Source organism: Pecten maximus, unplaced genomic scaffold (genome assembly GCF_902652985.1).
Source record: "Pecten maximus unplaced genomic scaffold, xPecMax1.1, whole genome shotgun sequence".
Classification (NCBI taxonomy): domain Eukaryota; kingdom Metazoa; phylum Mollusca; class Bivalvia; order Pectinida; family Pectinidae; genus Pecten; species Pecten maximus.
Genome location: NW_022979429.1, coordinates 17,600 through 36,125, shown reverse-complemented (window position 1 = coordinate 36,125; position 18,526 = coordinate 17,600). Strand labels below are relative to the sequence as shown.

The 18,526-nt window shown below is 37.9% G+C and overlaps 1 protein-coding gene and 1 pseudogene across 1 annotated transcript; both read left to right on the top strand.

The window, feature by feature from the left end:
* The first annotated feature begins 1,433 nt into the window (after positions 1 to 1,433).
* LOC117318630 lies at positions 1,434 to 6,298 on the top strand. The gene is made up of 2 exons (XM_033873593.1): positions 1,434 to 2,011; positions 4,818 to 6,298. Exons 1-2 carry the CDS (start codon positions 1,567 to 1,569, stop codon positions 5,798 to 5,800), a joined length of 1,428 nt encoding a protein of 475 aa, XP_033729484.1. The 5' UTR covers positions 1,434 to 1,566; the 3' UTR covers positions 5,801 to 6,298.
* Positions 6,299 to 6,984: 686 nt separating this feature from the next.
* Positions 6,985 to 11,793, top strand: LOC117318633 (annotated as a pseudogene).
* Positions 11,794 to 18,526: the final 6,733 nt, after the last annotated feature.

The window sequence follows — 18,526 nt, the reverse complement described above, 5'->3', positions numbered from 1 at the left end:
TAAAATTCCTATTTAACACGTCAATTTAACTTAATTTCATATGGTATTGATTGACTACATACATGCAATCCGTTCACAACACACAGCGCGCCAATGGACCATGACGATCTATTTTGGTACTGTGGGAATCACTGGGGTCACATGATATTTTTTACCTGTACGTGGCCTAGGTCAGGATAGGCGGAAAACGACCATACCTCTTTCCAGAAAACAGAATCGAAAGTGTTTTCAAAGTCTATCATGAATAACAATCCTTGAATATTCAAATCTTCGGCATAACACATTACATTAGAATTAGAGTCGGAATATTTTCGCCAAGATTGCCCTTCGTGTAAAATATCATTTAAGTTTGTAATAATATCACCATTTTCCTTTTCTATTTCTTAAAGCTGACAGTGCAAGTTAAAAAGCATCCAATTGAGATTTAAAAAAAATAATACAAGTACAGATTTCCAAAAATCGTTTCCGAGACATTCCCCAGTTATGGTAGTGTCGTATCTAAGGACGGGCAGACATTTTTCTTTTTTGTTATGCGTGGATACGAACCGCTATAAAAGCGCGTGCATTCATTGAGACAAGTATTGTGTCCTAGGCTCGGTTATAACCGGAACAAGGACGTTAAGCCCCATCAATCAATCAATCAGAGACAAGTATCAGTCTCTCGATACATGCGCAAAGCGACACAGCTCTCAATAATAAATTATACGTTCTCAATACACACGCCAACGGGTTTTTGTTTTCATTGTACGCAACTGCAGAACTTGGATATGGAATTTGAAGAGGTAATTATATACATATATATATACATATATATTTTATTTTACAATAAAAGAAAGAAAAGAAAATATTGACAATACAAAATATTTGGGCCTCAACAAAAACATGCACCTGATAAAATTATAAACATAGTAAATATGAGTAAACTCCTACCTGAGTCTTTCCAGTGGGATATGCAGCAAGAATAACTTTACAACTGTTACAGTAATTACATCCATAGTTTCCATCGAAATATTTTCCGTGTGTTCGTATCATTTGTGCACGTGTCATAACGATACTCGCGTGTGATACTACATTTTACAAGCGCTCAACTGACACAGTCATTTTGTTTTTATTCGATTTCAATGTGCAATGGTAAAATTTTAATGTAAAATGGCTAATTGTTTTCCCGTTTGCCTGGGCCTGTGAGGGGTGTGTCCCTGTGGGTCCAATGATTGGTCAGTGAAGTAAGCTGGTACTCACGGCCTCCGTCCAATCCCCGATTTACCCAGGGTCCCCTAGGTCCCGGTTTAGGTTTGAATCACAGAAGTTTTATTCATTCGAGATACTTTGGCTTGCGTGTCAACTTTGTTTTTTGTCACGTCAAGTCGGAAGTTCGGAGCCTAAGTCGGGCACATACGACCGAACTTTCATTACGATGGTATCAATCACGACACGAAACCTGATTAAGCTGTATAATTACGAACTCTCGATTTATTTCCCATTGTGTTGGGAACTCCGAGCTACGAGTCCAACGATCCGATTTGTGTTGGGAACATCGATTTACGCACTTGTTAATATGGCCGGTGAATGGTGAATGAACTTGATTGGGTCATGCAGAGAAATCGTAGAACCAAATCCCGAATTGATTATCGATCCTTACACGAAGGGAATTGGAACAGTAGTGTGTCCGATATATCTGAAACGAACCCTCAAGAACTGTCTATAAACATTGCAAATCAAGAGGACCTATTTTTCGCTTCGTGTGCAGGAATGGCTGAAGGGGGTAAATCTGTCACGCCCCGGGCTAATCGCAGTCTAGAGAACGTTTGCATCGAGTCTCCTTTGGTTAGTGATGTGGACAAGCGCCTTGAGGAGGCAGACCGGGAGATCGCGCTGTTAGAGAAAAAACTGGAGTCGGCCAGATTGAACAGTGCATTAAAGGACAGAAGGAAGAAGCGGGATGATCTTCAGAGGCAGTTAGATGACATCCAGCAGGATCAGCCTCAATCAGCAGCGACTGGCCTTGGTTCAGGTATGCCTAACGACATAGACTTGATTAAACTGAGAAAAATGGACCAGCTGGTCAGCAGATCGAGCAAGAAGATGTCCAGGGTGTTGCCGGAATTTTCCGGTAGTGATACTGACTCTGACACTCTATCAGTCGCCTCATCGGCTTCCTACAATAGCTTTAAACGAGCACGTAAGGGTGAAAAACTCAGATCTGGTTTGAAAGCTAAAGCTGGAGACGTCGTGAAATTCCCTCAAGCTTATCCCCACCACTTTCTTCAATACGAATATGTAAGTAAGAATCCCCAGTTTCAAGATCTCACCTTTAAATTATTTGTGGCGGGAGAGCTTGAGATAATTTCCAAGACGAGCTCTGCGTCAGAGAAGGAAGGAAGGACAGTATTCCTTCAGAAAATTGTGTATTATAGCAATATTTATGAATGGAAAGCCTTGCTTGCATGGTATGCGGCATGGCTTCGCAAGATAGAGTTGGGTGAGAGATCATGGTCAGATGATCCCTCAAGTATTGAAGTCCCAATTTTGGCGAAACATGTGTTGATGCAAAAAAATGAGAAACCCAGAAATAGTGGTCCGATTCAGTCGGACTCTGGGAGAGTTTGGTTTTGTGTAATGTTTCAGAAAAATCGTTGTAGCGAAAGAGAGGATCATGATGGCGACATACGGGGTGTCAAAAGGCATTTGCTACATATCTGTGCCACATGTTGGAAAAAAGATGGGGTAAAAAGACAACATCCTGAATCAGCAGAGACATGTCCAAATGCCTTGTGACTAACCGTCCCGTCTGTAGGTATTGAGATAGATCCAGACACCTCAATTATAGAACCCGAGTATGTGCCTTTTGAATTTGGAGGTAATTTGTTTGTATCGGGTGGCCAAGATATTGATTATAGACATATACCTATAGACGCTGTAGATGATATAGTTTCTGAGGTACCCGAAGAAACTGTTAGAAATTTACAGGTTCAATCCTGCTTTAATTTTAATACCCAAAGGACCCCTGTTAAGTCAAATTTTAACATCAGATATATGAAAGACAGGTTAGAGTTGTACTCGGATCTAGAGGTTTTAAAATTTTTAGAGTTTGGTTTTCCCATAGGGTTAGACAACCACCTCTTAATTCATCGCCAGGAGGCTACTTCAGAGGTAAGTTCTTCTATCAAGTACAGAAATCACAAAGGAGCTACAGACTTTCCTCAGGAAATAAGTGAGTATTTACGTATTGAGTTGGCAAATGAGTCGGTGTTAGGTCCATTTGAGGAAAATCCGTTTTCCTTACCCATGGTGATTTCCCCCTTAAACTCAGTTCCAAAGAGGGATTCTGAGGAAAGACGCATAATTTTGGATTTGAGCTTTCCGGACTCTAAGTCAGTAAATAGTTGTATCCCCAAGACTTCATATTTAGGGGACCCCATCTCATTGTCATACCCCAGGGTAGATGACCTGGTAGAGATTATCAAGGAGAAAGGGAGGGGTTGTTGTCTTTTCAAGAGAGACCTTAGGAAGGCTTACAGACAAATTCCCATCGACCCGGGAGATATTCGTTTTTTAGGTTTCTCTTGGGAAGGTAAGATGTATTTTGATCGGGTCTTATCTATGGGTTTGCGTTCGGCAGCGTACATTTGTCAAAGAGTCACAAGTCTGATTTCGTTCTTAATGCTGCAGGACGGTTTTCTGGTCCTCAATTATCTAGATGATTTTGCAGGGGCTGAGTGCCCGGACATGGCAGATTTGGCTTTCTGGAGACTTGGTTCCCTTCTCTCTGATTGTGGCTTTATCGAATCGGAGAAGAAGGCAGAGCCTCCTGCCACTCGTATGGTTTTTTTGGGTGTCTTGTTTGACACAGTCAGGATGGTCTTAGAGGTCCCTGATTTTAGGTTGCAGGAAATAGGAATCTTAACCTGGTTGAAAAAGGAAAGGGCCTCCTTAAAGGAGATTCAATCCCTGCTGGGAAAATTACAGTTTGTCGCTGCCTGTGTTCGTCCAGGTCGACTTTTTGTTAGCCGTATATTGAACTGGCTCCGGTCGATTGGTCAGGACAGTCATCGTTCCTGGAGTATTTCAGAAGAGGTGAGAAAGGACATATTGTGGTGGCACATTTTTCTGGCACAGTATAACGGTGTGTCCATTATGTTTCTGGAACAATGGTCCACTCCAGACACTGAGTTTGCCTCAGATGCTTGTCTCACAGGCGGGGGAGGCTACTTCATGGGTAGATACTTTCATACAGAGTTCCCAGACACCATCCTTCAACTGTCCCCATGTATAAACATCCTAGAGTTGTTAACAGTTATGGTGAGTATAAAACTCTGGGCCAGTGCCTTTAAAGGTAAGAGAATTGTCATACTATGTGACAACGAAGCCACGGTATCGGTCCTCAACTCAGGTAGGTCCAGAATTCAATTTATGCAGAGCTGTCTCAGAGAGATATGTTACTTTGCTGCTAGTTTTGAATTTGAGATCAGGGCGCAACACATCTCTGGAATTCAAAATCGACTACCAGACCATTTATCCAGGTGGCATTTAGATGTTATACACCAGCAGGAGTTCATCCGTTTGACCAAGGAAGTTGACCTGGTAGAGGAGGTAGTACCCTCTAGCATGTTCTCCTTCTCCCACTCTTGGTAGATTATCTACACATAGTAGTTGAGACAGGGTATATATATAGTGATGTATCCCTCTCTTGGTGGTTTACCCTTTTCTTCAGTTTTGTACATATGTTGACACTATATACATAGCAGTGTATCTTTTCCTAGTTTATAAGGTAAATTTTAGCGATATCAGGCTTCATGACTCCTGTTTCATCCTTCCAGACACTGCCTGGTCACAGCTTAGGAAAGATCTCAAGGTGTCCGCTAGAGCAGCCTTCGCTGAGGGTACTTATAGAAATTTCCGTACACAATGGAAAGCTTATTTTCTGTTTTGCGAAGCGTTCCGGAAACAGCCGTTGCCGGTAAGCACGGAGATTATATGCCTTTACGCTCAGTTTTTAAGTCGGACTTTCATCAGTGTCGATTCTATTCGCAACTATATAGCGGGAGTCAAAACTCTTCACATGTTGCTAAACTTAAAGTATGACATTAGACAATATGAACTGAACTTAGTTTTGAAAGGTTTGTCGAGGTTGAACCCACATTGTCCCTCTCAAGCGAAACCTATCACCCCTCAGATTCTCGGTAAGATACATCAGCGACTAGATCATGATGATCCAGAGGACACCACTCTGTGGTGTATGTTTTTATTCAGTTTCTATCTCATGCTGCGGAAGTCTAATTTAATGCCTAATAGTAGTCACAAATTTGACCCTAGTAAACATCTTTTACGACAGGATATTTTAGTAGAGGATGGGGTCCTCTTGGTTGTCGTAAAGTGGTCTAAGACCAATCAATTCGGACATCGGATCGTGCGTTCCCCTCTGGTGGCCATTCCTGGGTCCCCACTTTGTCCTTTACATGCCTTTGTTCGCATGACTGATCTAAACCCTGCACGTCCCAGGGCCCCAGCCTTCCTTAAGACTACAGGAAAGAAAATTGTCCCCTTTTGTTACCCACAATTTCAGCAGAGGCTACGGGAACTTATTCATAGTGTAGGCCTAGATGCTGCCTCGTTCTCTTCGCATAGTTTTCGCAGGGGAGGGGCCACTTGGGCCTTTTCTTTGGGGATTCCAGGGGAGTTAATTCAGGTGCAGGGGGATTGGGCCAGCGACGCCTACAAAACGTATATCAGTTTTTCCTTAGAGGATAGGCTTCAGGTTTGCAGAAACATGAGAGATGCAATTTTAGCATTGCATCATTAACCAAGTTATCAGCCTCCCGCAGTTTTTTCGGGCTTGGTGGCCGGAGGCTTGGCGGCCCCTCAAACTGCTTGTATTTGTGTTTAATATGTTTGCTTATTAACATGCTTATTCATAAGTATTATTAATTTGCTTAATTTGAGCTTTGTTTGATTTGAGCTATGTTTAATTTGAGCTATGTTTAATTTGAGCTATGTTTAATTTGAGTTTTGTTTAATTGAGCTTTGTTTAAATTGATCTTCATTTATTTGAGTTTGATCATGTAGATGCTTAAAGCTGTGTGTTCGATAACAAGCTTGCATGTAGTGCTAGAGGTGTATTTCCTTTTGGGGTTGCCTTGCTTATGCCATTTGCATACCAGAGACATTTAAGTAAAGTGGAGCATGGCACCCTAACTGGCTGACGCCTTCTAATGTGTTATACAATAAATTGTTACGGGCATACAGTTGTTATGTTGTAAATATCGTTGACCAGGCAGGGGAGAGAATTGTAAAATTTTAATGTAAAATGGCTAATTGTTTTCCCGTTTGCCTGGGCCTGTGAGGGGTGTGTCCCTGTGGGTCCAATGATTGGTCAGTGAAGTAAGCTGGTACTCACGGCCTCCGTCCAATCCCCGATTTACCCAGGGTCCCCTAGGTCCCGGTTTAGGTTTGAATCACAGAAGTTTTATTCATTCGAGATACTTTGGCTTGCGTGTCAACTTTGTTTTCCCTCCCTCCCTCCCTGGTCATAGATAGGACCCCATGCGGCCCCTCAAACTGCTTGTATTTGTGTTTAATATGTTTGCTTATTAACATGCTTATTCATAAGTATTATTAATTTGCTTAATTTGAGCTTTGTTTGATTTGAGCTATGTTTAATTTGAGCTATGTTTAATTTGAGCTATGTTTAATTTGAGTTTTGTTTAATTGAGCTTTGTTTAAATTGATCTTCATTTATTTGAGTTTGATCATGTAGATGCTTAAAGCTGTGTGTTCGATAACAAGCTTGCATGTAGTGCTAGAGGTGTATTTCCTTTTGGGGTTGCCTTGCTTATGCCATTTGCATACCAGAGACATTTAAGTAAAGTGGAGCATGGCACCCTAACTGGCTGACGCCTTCTAATGTGTTATACAATAAATTGTTACGGGCATACAGTTGTTATGTTGTAAATATCGTTGACCAGGCAGGGGAGAGAATTTAACACATTTATTTGTGTTTCATTGCACACACGCGTAGATATATATTGCAAATAATATTTTATTTTGTTATTTTAAACCAACAGGATTTGATCGACGATAGCATCCAGGATGACGAGGCAGGGGATGATCAGGAAATGGTTGAGGATATCTTCGGTATTGACATGGTCATGGAAGACGACACCGATTCCGAACATGGTGAGGAGGAGGAGGAGGAAATCGACGACGACGACCCTATCCCAACATTTGACAGGTATGTGTGTGTAAAAGTTGGTTATTAATTTAACAAGACTTTTACGTTATGGATATGATCGATTGATGTAATGAATCTACATTGAAACACTTGTCAGTGATATGCAGGTAAACTATTCTTTATGTTCTATAGTCAGCATGTACGTAGTTGTACATGTACACTAATATAATGTACGTGTATACGTAATGTGCTAACTGCAAATCATCAGCATATACATTATGTATATACTTTTCTACACTCCTGGGCAGGCGCTCATCCTGAAAGGTGTTATTTGATTATTTACCGTTTATTCTTCAGTATTACTGTATAATAGTCTTCTAATAATTAACAGGTCAGAGGAACATAATCTGTCAAGAGATAAAAAGTTCATCGTCAGTGAGAGTAAGCTGCTACAACTGATACAAAACCAACGATGTCATTGTGGTGAATCCATTAATCCTGGTTCTGTAAGAAAGGGGAGAAATGTTGCTGCAGCTGTTCACTACGAGTATTCTTGCATGGTGAGGAAAACAAATGGCAAAAATAAAAATTATGATAATGCATGCATGTGAAACTGAACATGTATGATTTCATTATATTCTTATAACACTTCACACACCTAAATGTATATACATATCTGCATATTTCAATGCTCAATACACAATAGTGATATAAATGAATCACAATACTTGTCTGTTATCTAAAGTAAATTTTGAACACAAGGCTCCGTTGCCAGGTACATTTTTATCTACAATGATACACAAGGTTGGGAAACATGAATACATGTATAACAAATTCCCTTTTGACAAATACATGTATTAATTAGCTAGCCCATGTGTACACAAATTTAATCATTTGCGATCTTATTAATTTTACATTCTGCAATGAACTTCAAACTTCATAATTTTGTATTTTCATTAGGTTGGACATCCACACAGATGGGTCTCTACAGAATTTTATGGAGGCAAGAGTGCAATCCAGATCATGTTACAGATGGCTGTACTACTTTCAGGGCTGACATGGTTCCCATTTGCTCAGGCATTTCAATTTGCAAATATTGCAATTGGCTCAGCATCAAACTTTTTTCGGTAATAATCTATACCAAAGAAGACCATCTAATGTATTTCAACCATGTCATTACATTTTCAATAATTTTAGTAACTCATCAAGGACAAATGAATGCTCTACAGTAAAATAAAGCATACTTATAATCTCCTACCTTTTTGATATCATCTTGATAAGAACAGCATGATTATGATATTTTTCCAATGCTTTACTAATACTTCCTTTATTTTCAGATACCAGAGAATATACAGAAACTGTATTTCAAACTGTTATCGTACAAAAATGAGAGGAATGCTTGACAAGTATAGGGACAGGAGCGTATGTGTTGCTATTGACGTCAGATATGATACGCCAGGTATGTTTACTCTGTAAATATAATGATTTTTTGATGTTGTGTGTATTTGTTGTTTTCTTATAATTTTTAACATTTTAACTTGGATTTACGGAGCGCAAGGTTACTGATACTATCAAATTGAACAGTTACACTGTAACTATTTTTTGGAGAATTTGTTTCTCATTATTTTGGGATGAAAACTGAATTTTCATAATCATTGTACTTTTGAACAGATTGTTTTCATCTTTGTATTTTCAGGTTTTTCTGCCAATAAAGCAACTGCCATATTCATGGAGTACATAAGCGGGGATATAATCCATATGGAAATAGGGGATTCAAGGGAAGTTGGCAGAAATTCCAACAAACTGGAATCTTTCATCATTTCCAGAGGAATGGCCTATCTCCAGACGAATGGTTTGAATGTGGTAGAGGTGGTGACCGATGCTAGTAGAGCGATTATATCTTAATTTGGTAAGTCATGCATGCACACAATAATACACGATTTTGTTTACAAAAACAAGCATGTTTGATGTTGTAAGAGTTATTGCCCTTGCTATTGTGTTCTGGTTTGTTGCTGTTGTAAGAGTTATTGTCCTTGGTTAATTCAGTGGCAAATATAAATATGAATAAATTGAAATCCCTTCAAAAATCCTATGCATATATCAAAATGTGTTATGGTGGGTTTTTTTTACAGAACAATCCAAATATGGGAACATCAGCCATAGCCTCGATGTTTGGCATAAAGCTAAGAAAATATTACAGGTATTGGGAGAGGCTGGCAGGAAAGTGAGCGGACGAGATGTTCTTCCATGGATTAAGTCAATTGTCAACCATTTCTGGTGGTGCTCTGCGAACTGTAGGGGGAATAAAGAAAGACTGAGAACTATGTGGTTATTCATACTGAGACATATTACCAATGTGCATAGGTCAATAATGTATGAATGCCCACATGGTCCTCTTTCTGTTCCAGAGGGCAAGGAATGGTTGACAATTGACTCGAATGCCTATACAATTGTTAAGTAAGTATAAATTTGGGAACATCAGTCACCTCATCCCTGTTATATGAAAAATATTAATTCAATATAATTTATACTATTTCATTGAATATCGTGAGACTTGAAAGTTGTTAGTAAACAGGGAAAGACATAAAAGTATTTTATACATAAGTATATAAACCTTATCGGTTTAAAACAAAAAAGTAATTCACATTTAGTATTTTTTTTATATTAGAAATGAATATTGTTTTCGTTTTTTGCATACATTGTAATGATTTGATATATTTCTCAGATGTAAGCATTTTTATCTCACAGATCATTTGTAACCAACCGAATATTGCTCGGCAGCTTGAAGTACTATGCAACTAATAGGCACACAGGGAGAGTGGAGAATTTCAATTCGCATACACTTCTCAGGTATTGCCCTAAGCGGTTGAAATTCTCCTACGATAGCTACATGTGTAGAAACCAGTTGGCTGTTCTTGATCACAATGAACACCAGAGCCGTGCACCTGCCAACCGCCAGGATGGACAACCATCTATCCAAGGGCAAGTTTCCAGGCGCACAAAGCAGTGGGTTGCTTTTCAACGACTAACGCCTAAAGAATTTCTTTACATCGAAGGTATTTACCAAAAGAAAACTTTACTTTATGGTAATTAGAACTGTTTTCTTAAATATATTTACAGTATGTTGCCAGAATAAGTGCTGGATCACTAGTATATGTTTTGTTTTTTGTTTAGAATTAAATTTTCAGCCCACCATCATTACATTTTGGGACTGATCGGAAAACAAGATGGCCAATAGGCCGCCATCTTGAATTTTGACAATTGAAGTTTGTTACTGATATAATTTCAATCACACTTAATAATTTTACATAATTTCCTAATATTAAAGTAGGTTGAAAGAAGAGAAAAGCAGAGAAAAGATCAGTCTTTCATTGGACTAATATAGATCATACAATGATGGGCACCAAGATCCCTTTGGGATCTCTTGTTGATATTGCATAGTTTTATTATATTCCATAAGCTATTAAACTTCTTCCAAAGTACTATACAAGTAAAAACTGATTTTAGATCTGCTGGTGGAGTGCATGAGGGCAACATATGGAGTCACCAATGCATCACTCTCAAAAACTGCCCAAGAGTTAGATGTGTTGGCCCCCAACTTATCAAACGCTGCCAATCCAGGATCACAGGAAATATTTCACACAAGACAACAAAGATGTGAAGGTAATTATTTATTCCATGATTTATACATATATACCTAGGTATTACTATGGAATCGCTAGCTAGCATAAAATTGGATTACAATTGTCATTTTCAAACAGCATTTTCCGCAAACAAGCTACAACTCTTCAGAAGACTGGTAACCAGTGTACTGTCCATCAGGGTTTGGAAAACCTCGTCTGATGGAAAGTACAGCACAGGAGGAAATAACCCTCCTGTTGCCAGCCCCGAGTCTTCCCCACTGCCACAAAACAAAGTTGCGGTATGCTTGGCTGCGGAAAGTGCTGTTTGAAAAAGAGGGCTCATCATTGAACTGAAAAGCCCAGTTCAAAATATTAGCCACCTCCAAAACATCTACCCGAGCACAAATGTTAAAAAAGGTTCTGTGCGATGTAATACATGTTGTCTGCCCACAACAAATGTTTTGCCGCCTCTGTCCCATGTCTTGACAATTACCACAAATGCACCATGGTACATTGGGTCCCACTGTCCCATGTATGCCTCTTGACAGGACCTGCCACACATCTCTGGGGATAGTTTCAGCCATGGTATTTAATGTCTGCCTCATTTGGTCAGGGTTCATGGTTTGGAATGAATTCTAGAAGAATGAAAAATATTGTTGTTTTTAAAACATATAGAAAATGAAAGGAAATGTTCTTTGATGTACTGCATGTAAACAAATGAACTACATGTGGAGGTGAGGACATTTATGTCTTACAAACATTACTAGTTTATTTCAAGTAAAACATTCAGCACATTGGTAAAGTAGTGAAATTATTTGATGAATATGTTTGTGCTCACTCTTAAAAAATGTCTCATGGCATCTTCTTCTTGTATAACAGGAGCTAGTCTGGTGTCCAATGCTGCATTTGGTGATGGTTGATGTTCAACAGATGATGGCTGTGGCAGATTCGGGCTCCGATTGCGGGAGCTAGTGGCAGCATATGGATGGTTTTGAATCCTCGTTCTTGATACTGTCTATAAGTATACATAACTATATGTATATAAAATTGTTTAAAACATTTCTGTGTTTTTGTTTTGTTTCCAGCAACTGCATACATACATTTCTAGTTTGAAACTGGATATATTGAAGTAACAGTTTTCAGAAATTGACTATACATGATCAAACATGATTACATACATTTTAACTTCCATCAATTGACTTGCTTTTCATTTACAAACTGCAGCGCCAAAATAATAATTTAATTTGAATGTTGAAAACAGTGTATATGATTATTTTCCAAGAATAACCGCTAGCACTGCTGATAGTGCATTTTGTTAGAATACCTACCACATGCTTATATTGGCAGTTAGGATTTAGGCAGTTAGAACTGCACCCAGTTCTGGCACAGACACAGCTTTTGCATTTGCCTTGGTTTCTGCATTTGCAGCATGGCTCAACTGTAGAATTTGTTGCCTGCACAAAAATTATAAACAGGTACAGTAAAAGTCTGTGTACATGTAACTTTTAATAATTGAAATTTCTGAAACGTTTTGCAAATTGAGTTTTTATTAGATATTTGATCAAAATCAAACAAAATCCTATTTTAACCCTATTTCAGTTTTAAAATATTTAGTTATTACTATTTTGGTTAAAAATCTAAAATCTTCCAATATATTTGAAATGTTAGAATTCGGGTCCAAATCCTAGTGAAGACAATTGGAATACATCCGAGGAGTTCCGAGTATTAGTGTTGACGCGAGTACAAATCGGAACTCCTCGGACTGCTCGCAGTTTATCAAAATGGATGCACCCACGAAAAACACGTGAGAAAATGGATAGAGTATTTGGGATCAATTCGTTATGCATTTTTCAGCATTTATTTGGACACTTTATTTTGAACAAGATTTGAAAGAATATTGAGAGACACTGACCATCTTCCTGCTCAGGTTACAGGTAAGTGCTTCTTCTTTTTGGTGTCGTTCGCGAATACAGTTGTAGGTCACGTGGTGTACGTAGCATAGAAGGCGATACTGGTGTGTCACCGTGAACACCTGAGGTTAGAGTGAATGCAAGTGTGACGAAGCACCTTCCTTTTATAGCAGCGGCAGCCTGGTTGTATCCACACATAACAAAAAAGAAAAATGTCTGCCCGTCCTTAGATACGACACTACCATAACTGGGGAATGTCTCGGAAACGATTTTTGGAAATCTGTACTTGTATTATTTTTTTTTAATCTCAATTGGATGCTTTTTAACTTGCACTGTCAGCTTTAATCTTTGAGATAAGATTTTTATTTTCAAGATTAAGAAAATAGGACGTCGGTTTCTCTCCATCTTCAATCCAATTTTGCTCTAGATTTAGTTCTTCTGCCTTTTACTTTTCTTTTTTATAACAACGGCCGAATGATCTTAGATATAGCTAGGTTATATGCTTGACTTATTAATGCTAGACAAAAAGGTTTAGATGACAGAGAGAGAGAGCACTGCAATACTATGCTTATTTGTAAAATAATTAGGCTTTTGACCAACACAAATCGGTTTTATGGGGATTCCACTGATTCCCCATAAATCCAAGAACTATTTGATAAGAATCGGGATGCAAAAATTTGTTAGTTGCCGCCAAAACTTGAAAATGTGCTATTTTAAGAACAACTGGCAAGTCGCCTTTAGGAATTATGGGTAATATTCCCCACTAACCTCAGAACGTTGATAAATATTCCCCACAAGACGACTTTAAAGATATATGATAACGAATTCCCCACAATACTAAGAACAGTGATAATTATTGCAAATAAATAGGCATATTAAGAGAGAAACCTAAGTATCGATCCCCATTCAAACGAAGAATGAGAATATTTAACCCCCCCCCCCCCCTTCCCTCTCCCCCACGCACACTCACAAGAATGTGTAATATCCCTTCGAGCAGTGACCTTGACCTGAACAGTGGGCTGGGTAACCCCAGATGAGGATTTCCTTCCTGTTTGCACCTCGCGCATTGATTACTATGCATTCTATTTTTGATAGGAACGTATGTATTTGTTTTCCGAATCTTTCGCTCTAACTTTATGGCAAATTTTTTTTTATGAATTTTGGGTTATGACGTCATTGTATCAATAGTGTGTCTGTATATTGTGTGACAGTCTCACAATTGGCTATCAATGTATAAATATGTCACCAGGGGAGTCCTAAAGCATCCTTAATCGCGATTCGCCTTCAACTGTCGCTGTGATTGTGGTGCTAGGCAGCATGCGTCAGTATTTACATCAATGTTTCTAAAGAAAATGTCTAATATAGTCGGGCTTGGAATCACCTATGGATCTCCTATATAATAGATTTGAAAAGGGAAACAGCTGCATACGGTGTAAATGCGTAAAAAATGCGAATCTTAACAAAACCTACAATGTACATGTATGCAAATTTCTGCTGGGCCTCGTTAGTACCAATTTCTGGTGTACGGTATACACAGGAAAGCAAGCGACTCAAAGACAACGAGAAACAATGTCCATCTCGGTCCAGCTACATCTCGGTCCAGCCACTTCGACTGATGAAGTTACTGTATCTTTGGTATACGGGGGTAAATTTTTTGTTAAAATTGATTTTTTTGGATGTGGTGGGGCTGAGGTAAAAGCGCAGGAAACGGATCTAAGGGGAGTTATAGGAGAAGGGACAAGAAGCTATTGGGTCTGACTACCCCGTGTGGCTCTAAAGGTTACAGATCGAATACCGAAGTGGACACTAGATACTGAATTTTGGGTTAATTTCAGCTTTCTAAGTATTCCTTTTTGTTTCATAGCACTTCTACAGAGTATTATCAATATGGTGCGTCCATTTACATTTGACATATCTGGGCAAATAACTACAGTGGACCCTCGATAATCCGAACACCTTCGCTCCCAGCCGAAACCGTCCGGATTACGAGTTTTCCGGACTGCCGAGTTTCGTCTACCAGGTCTAAAAAATTGTCGTGTAAGAGTTATCTCCCTTGACTATATACAATATGGGACGTTTAAATGACATACTTCCATTTCATAAACACGTCTAATTGTCAGTATGTGTTTATCGTGTTTAAAATGATCGGTATTAATATTAGTAAACACTAAATCTATATCTAATTCTGCAGCAGAATTATCATGCTTCGTTTTAATAAGGTCAAACATTACAAGCCATTTGGTGTCCATGTTTGTATTTTTTCAAGATCTTGGTTGTCATAGGCGTTTTTTTAAGGCTGTAAAAGAAATTTCCTCGTCCGAAAAAGGGGGCGGGGGTCCTGACCCCAATCATTTACTGTTAAACGTACATGTAGTGAATGAGCGAATAGTGAAATTTGGAGATAATATCTCATTTACATATTTAAATTGGTCATTTAAATATGATGTAAAATTTGGGTATAGTAACGTTTAATTTTTTTCTGAGGTCTGATCTAGCCCACCATCCTCCCTTTGGTACAATTCCTATAAAGAACTACTTAAAACCGGAAACGTGGGTGAATTCTGATTTACATATTGCTTTGAAACGTAAGGTGAACGTTACTATACTATGCTAAGGGATGTTATGGAATATAATAAAAAATAGCTTTCTGAACGCAGATAGACACAGAAAAATAATTTTGAAATGTACAAATTTTGATATTACATATGTTGTCCCTGTCTGATCTTCGCATGAATTTGTAAATTAATGTATATTTAGATTAATAGGTTTGCACACCAACGCTGTCACGAAACTTTTGTCTTATATATGAAGGCTGCCAAACAGTAGTCAAACTAACCACACCAAACGAGGCCAAGTGTGATTTTCCTGACGTGCCTGGGTTGTCACATGAACAAAGCCCCCTAATAATTAAGCTCCTGAACTCTGACCCCTCACCGAGTACAGTGATAATCGTTGCTATTCCAACTTATAAATGATCCATGGAATACACGACTTTTATTATGACGGCTGGAAAGCTGAAACATTGGCCCTGATGTTGTTAAATGGGACAGTATCTTATACAAAGATGTTGTATCGTCTGTTATTCTAAATCGGTTTATCTCTGACCCTTTTCCCATCACTCGTGGTGTAAGGCAAGGTTGTAGGCCTTCTTCCCTTCTGTACGTTCTGGTTTTGGTACAATTTTTTTTTCAGCTCCTAAATATTAGAACACCTTACCGGATTATATATGAAAGAAAGAAACACAAATTCAAACTCGGTGTCAAAAATATTCTCGTCTCTCATTGTTTACTATTGAGCTTTACACGTAACACGTATCTTTTTATGTTTCCTCCCAAAATTAATATTTCTTATGATCATATCAAGTAACCTGTACATTTATTCAAATTTTCTAATCTTGGACGGATAGCTGGTTGGTGGGGATTGGCCCAACCATCAGTTGTCTGTACTAGATGAATATTTAAAGGGTCAGAGCTCATTATTATCAACGTAATTAATCTAATTTTGTGATTTTTATTAAATTTTATAAACACAAAGTTATTGCCGAATACTATATGTCGATTATAGCATGTGATATCTGATGATTCATTTTTTTCTATGACGAGTCAATTTTATAAATATGATTAATAAATAGAATCATCTATTTTAAATAATTAATTATTCTAAACATATTTGTTTAACATCTAATAATTATTAATTTTTTAAATAAGTCTCTATACTGTTGTTTTCTCTGTCACTCCATCTGTGATTTTTAGTTCGTAAAAGTGTAAGCAGTTTTACCATCATAATGACACCATTATCAGGTACTGAAACCAGACAATGTTTGGCTACATTTTGCCAAATTTCAAAATGGATATTTGAAATTTAGATTCTTTTTACTCGAGGACCCCATTGGAAATAAGCCGCACTCCGGCTTTGATGGACAATCCTAGGTAAATCCAAAAAATAGATTGTAGTAAAAAAATGATAAAGTGTATTGTATATGACAAACTGCCAACTGTGATATAACACAACAACATTAATGTAATACTATTTATTATATATTTATCATTATTTATTAAAGAAATGTTGAAAATATTGTGTAACCTTATGTGATACTATGTACTGTACTGAATCCTTTGCATCAATAAATATTTATTATAATTATCAACCTTTTGCTAAAAAGGTCCATGGCGATCCTGATATTATTGGTATAAAACTTCCAGGTTCCTCTAATTCTGCAGAGTCAGGAGCTAAATTAAATAGACAACAATCTACGGGTATCTAGCTGGGGAAGTGGAAATCTCGTTCTGTTCATCCTTTTGGTATTAACTGGATAGAGAAACATAAAATTTGTGAGATTTTGGTGGGTAATAACATCACTCCTGACAATATTTGGCAGTCGGCTTTTAAAATTGAACCTTGGATTTATGGAAAAAGCAAAATTTATCTTTGACACAGAAATCTCTAATTATAAAGGTCATTGCTTGCAGCAAAATTTGGTATGTTGGTACTATTCTCACAATGCCTAGCCATTATTTAGTACTTTTTTTTAAAGAGCTCTGTTTAGATTCCTGTGGAATTCTAAGGTGGAGCCACTTGCGCGCTCCGTAGCCTATTCCATTCCTTCTAGTGGCGGATTTGCCATTGCAAGTATAAATTACCCTCTATCTATTTAAAACATTGTCAAAAGTTTGTCTGTGAACAGTCTGAATCCAAGTGGAGGTATTTTATAATGTATTGGCTGTCCATGGAGTTTCGTGACTTTTTTTTACCATTTGATAATAACTTTCAACATTGTGACAGATATCCTCCTTTTTATACATGTATTTTTTAATTGTTTAAGAAATATAAACATATACCAACAGCAGACCTCGGTCGAGTTTTCCTAATTTGCTCACCTATGTTACCGAACACATCAGACAGTTCCTTGAACAAAAAAATGGTTGGAAAATAGAGGCACGTCCGTCTCACAGAGCAGACGATCTCTGGATGACCATTGCGACGACACGGGGCGATGTGTAGACACTCTATCTATAATTATATAGTTGTAGATACAACAGTTCTAACAAATTTGAAAAAAAAAACCCAATATAAATGATGCTTTCAACTGTACTGGTGATCATGATATAGCACGTCATGTTTTCTGGAATAAAGTTAGAAGGGCGGACTGGTAACGATTATCACTGTACTCAGTGAGGGGTCAGAGTTCAGGAGCTTAACTTTGAGGGAGCTTTGTTCATGTGACAACCCAGGCACTTTTTTTAAGTTTCATAAAATTTTATTCAATATCTACAAATAAAAACGTCATTCAATAATTGGAAAGTAATATGGAATCAACATTTTAATAATTATCAATACATAACTCCTTTAAAAAAACCCATTTTAAATAAATAAATAAAGCACAAAACCATCGATGTAATTATAAAAGAAACAGATCGGATACCAGTTTACCCTCTTGGATGGAGCATCATCATCATCATCATCATCATCATCATCATCATCACACCTATCATAATCATTATCATCACACCCTCGCATCATCATCATCATCATCATCATCATCACCACATCACCCTCAACGACTCGACGTGCCAATACAGTTTCGCATTATAGTAATTCTGTATCTACTATGGTTGATGTCATGTTCACCTAGTACAATACATGATCGGTTTGTCGTCATAAGACATCATGACGGGTGCCACATGTGGTGCAGGATATGGTAAATCGCCCAGAACACCTTAACTCAGTCTGGGTTTTTTTAAGGATCATGTGTTCTTTTGTTATTGATGTCTTTTTATTTTCATGTCATTATATTTTGATGTCATTATATTTTTAGGGACGGACTC